The sequence below is a fragment of the Geospiza fortis genome, unplaced genomic scaffold, assembly GCF_000277835.1.
Source record: "Geospiza fortis unplaced genomic scaffold, GeoFor_1.0 scaffold578, whole genome shotgun sequence".
Taxonomy (NCBI): domain Eukaryota; kingdom Metazoa; phylum Chordata; class Aves; order Passeriformes; family Thraupidae; genus Geospiza; species Geospiza fortis.
Window position 1 is genome coordinate 70679 of NW_005054762.1, and position 5735 is coordinate 76413.

General features: G+C 65.4%; 1 protein-coding gene across 1 annotated transcript in view; it reads left to right on the top strand.

Annotated features, from left to right (window-relative positions):
* GRK2 (G protein-coupled receptor kinase 2) overlaps positions 1 to 5394 on the top strand; it is a 6746-nt gene extending 1352 nt beyond the window's left edge. The window contains exons 3-21 of the mRNA XM_005431100.2: positions 48 to 121; positions 349 to 450; positions 656 to 730; positions 1182 to 1243; positions 1430 to 1481; positions 1610 to 1701; positions 1883 to 1982; positions 2062 to 2140; positions 2226 to 2356; positions 2638 to 2732; positions 2785 to 2892; positions 2977 to 3043; positions 3182 to 3282; positions 3374 to 3440; positions 3527 to 3622; positions 3709 to 3871; positions 3951 to 4087; positions 4160 to 4273; positions 4498 to 5394. Of these exons, the coding sequence (XP_005431157.1) occupies positions 48 to 121; positions 349 to 450; positions 656 to 730; positions 1182 to 1243; positions 1430 to 1481; positions 1610 to 1701; positions 1883 to 1982; positions 2062 to 2140; positions 2226 to 2356; positions 2638 to 2732; positions 2785 to 2892; positions 2977 to 3043; positions 3182 to 3282; positions 3374 to 3440; positions 3527 to 3622; positions 3709 to 3871; positions 3951 to 4087; positions 4160 to 4273; positions 4498 to 4659 (1877 nt within the window). The 3' untranslated portion in view covers positions 4660 to 5394. The remainder of the gene's footprint in view (positions 1 to 47; positions 122 to 348; positions 451 to 655; positions 731 to 1181; positions 1244 to 1429; positions 1482 to 1609; positions 1702 to 1882; positions 1983 to 2061; positions 2141 to 2225; positions 2357 to 2637; positions 2733 to 2784; positions 2893 to 2976; positions 3044 to 3181; positions 3283 to 3373; positions 3441 to 3526; positions 3623 to 3708; positions 3872 to 3950; positions 4088 to 4159; positions 4274 to 4497) is intronic.
* The last annotated feature ends 341 nt before the right edge of the window (positions 5395 to 5735 follow it).

Below are 5735 nucleotides of genomic sequence, written 5' to 3' on the forward strand. Positions count from 1 at the left end.
TGGCCCGGGGGGCTGTCACCTCTCAGGCTGTGGCTCTGTCCCTGCAGGCTACCTGCTTTTCCGGGATTTCGCCTTCAACCAGGCCGAGGAGGCCAAGCCCCTGATGGAATTTTACGAGGAGGTGAGACGGGGGGACCCAGGGACATCCCCCTGCGTGCACCAGCAGTGGGGTTGGTACCTCCAGGGCCCTCTTGCCAAGGGCACCACCCGAGGTGACGGTGCCCAGGGAGCTGGGAGACACTATCCGAGGGGATGGGATAACCCTTCCCATGGGACCTGGCACCCAGAGGGGCCACAATTCCCAGCGTTCCACATGCCCCCGTGCCACTGGAGCTGTGCCCTCTCCAGATCAAGAAGTACGAGAAGCTGGACTCGGAGGAGGAGCGAGCCGCCCGCAGCCGCCACATCTTCGACCATTACATCATGAAGGAGCTGCTGGCCTGCTCCCACGTGAGTGCCCTGGGCAACAGGGTGGCAGGGGTGTCCCCACTGTGCCCACAGTGTCCTCAGGGGCAGCCCCACACCCCCCACAGGCTCCATCCCGGGAGCCACATCCCAGCCCTGTGGATGGGGGCTCCTCTGTGGATTCCTGGTGCAGCCCTGCATGGCCGCTGTCCCTTCTGCCCGAGGTGACACGGTCCTGTCCCCCTCACAGCCCTTCTCCAAGAGCGCCACGGAGCACGTCCAGAGCCGCCTGAGCAAGAAGCAGGTGCCCCCAGACCTCTTCCAGGTGGGCATCACCTGGGACAGGGAAGGGGTCCTTGCCACCTGTAACACTCGGGGGGTTAATCCTTAGAGGGGGCTGGGGGTGACAGGAGTCCCTGAAAGTGGGAGGGGGGTGTCCCAGGAGGAATGGGGACCCCAAGGGATGGTGAGAAGGTCCCCAGAATGTTGGGGGTGAGGGGGAATTGCTTGTAGTCCCCAAGGGGTGATGGGAGATTGGAGGCAGGAGGTAGCAGGGGGTCCTCACAGGGAGGTGATTGGGACCCTGGATGTCACCCTAGGGGTGCCCAGGGCTGGTGGTGTTGGGGTTCCCAGAGACTGAGGTGGCAGAAGCATCCCCAGGGGCCTGGAAGTGGCAGTGGGGGGGATGTGAAATCCCAGAGGTGGAGGAGACCCCACGTAATGATGGGATCAGGGTGGCCCTGGGGACGCAACACTGAGCCCTGTGTCCTCCCCAGCCCTACATTGAGGAGATCTGCCAGAACCTGCGTGGGGGCATCTTCCAGAAATTCATTGAGAGGTGAGTTAGAAGGAAATTCCCATGCAGTGTCCCATCCCACTGTCTCCCAGTCCAGAGGGACCAGGAGTCCCCACACTGTCCCCAAGTCCTGGGGGGTGCTCCCTGTCTCCAGACAAATCCAGGGAGTCTTTGAGGGCCATGTTTCTCCGGGATCTCCACTCTTGCCCTCTCTGCTCTTCCTTGCAGTGACAAGTTCACGCGGTTCTGCCAGTGGAAGAACGTGGAGCTGAACATCCATGTGAGCAGGAACCCCTGCCCCTCACCTCCCAGGGAGCGGGATGTGCTTCCAGGGAGCCTCTGTGTCCCTCACCTGGGAAAACTGGGGCAGGCCTTGGTGTCCAGGCTCATGCCAAGTCTCCTCCTCAGCTCACCATGAACGACTTCAGCGTTCACCGAATCATCGGCCGCGGCGGCTTCGGGGAGGTCTACGGCTGCCGGAAAGCGGACACGGGCAAAATGTAACGGGAATGCCCCGGCACCCAGGGGCCCACTGGGGTTTGGGGTGCTGGGGGGGCCCAGTGGTGTTGCTGTGGTGACACATGTTGGGGGGCTGCAGGGATGTCACGGCTGTGGGCGGGAGCTGGGTGCTGGTGCTGCTGTGGGGACATGATGGCCACAGGGACTCCGTGTCCCCCCCAGGTACGCCATGAAGTGCTTGGACAAGAAACGCATCAAGATGAAACAGGGCGAGACGCTGGCCCTCAACGAGCGCATCATGCTGTCCCTCGTCAGCACTGGGGTGAGGGGACACGTGTGCTGGGCTGGGGACAGGGTGGCAGGGGACAGGGACGGGGAGGGTGACCCCGTGTCTCCACCAGGACTGCCCGTTCATCGTGTGCATGTCCTACGCCTTCCACACGCCCGACAAGCTCAGCTTCATCCTCGACCTCATGAACGGTGAGACCCCGGCCCTGAGCCACTCCCGGGGCACAGAGCCCCTGCCACAGCTGCTCCGGGTGACAGCCAGTCCCTGTCCCCACAGGGGGGGACCTGCACTATCACCTGTCCCAGCACGGCGTCTTCTCGGAGGCGGAGATGAGGTTCTACGCGGCCGAGATCATCCTGGGCCTGGAGCACATGCACAGCCGCTTCGTGGTGTACCGTGACCTCAAGGTGACCGTCCCCACCCGCAGGACATCCCCAGGACATCCCTTTGGAACCCCCTGCACCGCCCTGTGGGCACCCACAGTGTCACAAACCCTGCCCTCAGAATGCTGTGGGAGTGCCCAGAGGGCACCCTCAGCTCTAATGCACACCCCAACAGCAAAATCCATGGGTGCCCTGAGACTTTGGGGGCACTCAGAGACCCCCAAATCCCACAGAACCCCCCATGCTCACCACCCCGTACCCACGGGCCGCTCTGGGGCTCAGGGTGTCCCCCGGTGTCCCCACAGCCGGCAAACATCCTCCTGGACGAGTTCGGCCACGTCCGCATCTCCGACCTGGGCCTGGCCTGCGACTTTTCCAAGAAGAAGCCCCACGCCAGCGTGTGAGTGTGCCCACACCCCTGCCCGCCCTGCCCCCGTGTGCCCCCTCCCCAGGGGCACCCACGGGTACATGGCGCCGGAGGTGCTGCAGAAGGGGGTGGCCTACGACAGCAGCGCCGACTGGTTCTCGCTGGGCTGCATGCTCTTCAAGCTGCTCCGGGGGTGAGTGTGGGCTCAGCTGGGCACAGCTGGATGCAGCTGGGCACAGCTGGGCGCTGCTGAGCCCCCTCTCCCTCCGCGCCACAGGCACAGCCCGTTCCGGCAGCACAAGACGAAGGACAAGCACGAGATTGACCGGATGACCCTCACCATGGTGGGTGGGGGCTGTGGGCAGGACGTGGGAGGCACACAGGGGGTCAGGCACAGCCGGTCTTTGCCTGGAGCACGTGTCTGTGCCCAGCTGTGTGTCACCTGTCCCCGCTCAGCAGTGATCTCATGGAATCTCCCACAGGCCGTGGAGCTGCCGGACTCCTTCTCCCCGGAGCTGCGCTCCCTGCTCGAGGGGCTGCTGCAGCGGGATGTCAACCGGCGCCTGGGCTGCATGGGCCGAGGGTGAGTGTCCCCAAGGCCCCCAGGGCATGGGACAAGGTGTGCTGGCACAGTGTCCCTGCAGCCCTGCTCACCCTCCCTCCTCCTTCCGCAGGGCGCAGGAGGTGAAGGAAGAGCCCTTCTTCAAGGGCCTGGACTGGCAGATGGTGTTCCTGCAGAAGGTGAGGGGTGTGTGCCTGTGGCTGGGGACAGGGACAAGGACACAGATGTGGGCAGCCCCCCCTCTGACCCCCGCTGCTGCCCGCAGTACCCGCCGCCCCTCGTCCCACCCCGCGGCGAGGTGAACGCGGCCGACGCCTTCGACATCGGCTCCTTTGACGAGGAGGACACCAAGGGCATCAAGGTACCGGGCACAGGGGCCGGGCTGGGGGTGTGGGGTGTCCCACAGCCCCTCACCCCGGCGTAACCCCAGCATCCCACCCTGCCCAGCTGCTGGAGAGCGACCAGGAGCTGTACCGCAACTTCCCGCTCACCATCTCGGAGCGCTGGCAGCAGGAGGTCACCGAGACCGTCTTCGATGCCGTCAACGCTGACACCGACAAGCTGGAGGCCCGCAAGAAGGCCAAGAACAAGCAGCTGGGCCACGAGGAGGGTGAGTGGGGCTGGGGACGCCCACCCTGACCCACCCCTGGGCACATCCCAGTGCTGATCCCGCCTGCCTGTGATCCCAGAGTACGCCATGGGCAAGGACTGCATCATGCACGGCTACATGGCCAAGCTGGGCAACCCCTTCCTGACGCAGTGGCAGCGCCGCTACTTCTACCTCTTCCCCAACCGCCTGGAGTGGCGCGGGGAGGGCGAGTCACCGGTAAGGGGGGCACGGCACCGGGGGGCAGGGCTGGGGGGCACCCGGGGGACCGGGCTGAGCCTGTCCCCCCAGCAGTCCCTGCTCACCATGGAGGAGATCGACTCGGTGGAGGAGACGCAGGTGAAGGAGCGCAAGTGCATCCTGCTCCGCATCCGTGGGGGCAAGCAGTTCGTGCTGCAGTGCGACGTGAGTGTCCCCCCTGTCCCCCTGCCTGCTGGCCACCTCCTGCTGCCTGCTAGCCACCCCCCTGCTGGCTACTAGCTGCCTCTTGCTGGCCATTTGCATTTTTAGTTTTTCAAGCTGTGCCAGGGCATCAATAATGAAAACACGGGGCAACCTCACAGCCCTGGCACCCTGGGGCAGCCCAGCCCTGCCCTGTTTCCCCTCCTGACCCATTTCCTGCCCCACAGAGCGACCCCGAGCTGGTGCAGTGGCGGAAGGAGCTGCGGGAGGCGCAGCGCCAGGCGCAGCAGCTGCTGCAGCGGGTGCCTCGCATGCAGAACAAGCCGCGCTCGCCCGTGGTGGAGCTCAGCAAAGTGCCGTTCATCCAGCGCTCCCACAACGGGCTCTGACCCCTCCCCGCGCCCCCTTCCCCCTTCCCACCCCACCTCTAATTTATTGGGTTGGGTTCCCGCGTGTCCCCCGCTCTCCGTGTGCCCGGGGGCTGGGGGGGACGCGCCCAGTGCCGGTGTCGCCCGGGGGCACGGTGACGCCACGGGCACGCGGCCTGGCACCTTCTCCCCGGTGTGCCCCCCGGTCCTGCAGGAACTCTCCGGCTCAGATGAAGGCAGCCCCATCCCTCCCGCCCACTCCCCAGTGCCGCGTGTGCCAAAGGGGCCGGCGGGGTCCCCAGCCGGCATGTCCCCCCCTCCCTGCGTGGCTGTGCCCGTCCCGTGGGTGGCACCCCTCGTGTGCGTGTGTGGCTGTGTGTGAGTGAGTGTGTGCCCAGGGGGACCCCCTGTAAATACTGTGCCACGGGTCCCCTGCGCCCCCCGCTCTGCCCCTGCCCCTCCTGCCCCTCTCCAGGGCACCACCAGCCCCCTGCCCTCCCTCCTGAGGAGAAAGGAGCGGGGGGGACCCCCTTAAATCAGCCACGGGTGGGCACAGGGGTGCCCCCTGCCCCCCAGTCCCTGGCAGCATCTGTAAATATTAATCTCTGGTCGCTCTGCTCCCGGGGCTGGCGGAGCACCGGGCAGGGGGGGCACGGGGCAGGGCCGGGGCAGTGGGTGAGTGAGGTTTTCATGAGCAGAGATGTGAGAATGCCAAAAAAAAAAGAGTTTTTATAATAAAAAGAAAGAAAAGCACCATCCAGATCCACCTCACTGCGGGGGTGGGGGAGAGATGGCTCCACGCCCGCTGAGGGTGGCATGGAGTCCTTGTCACCTCCTGTGGTGTGGGGGATTCCTGATTGTCCCCCTATGGACACACCAGCACTTTGGGGACATGCTGGAGCATCCCCAGACCCCACAGGATGGGGGTCCCTGCCCAGTGTGGGCTGCTGGAGGCTGTGTCCCCTGCTGCTCTGTCCCCAGGGATGATCTTGGCTGTCGCTTGTCACCAGGCAGTGCAGGTGCCACCTCTCCTGCCCACACCCTGCCTGCGGGCTGCGTGTCAGGGCGCGGCACAGCCGGGCTGGGGCTCCGGCCTT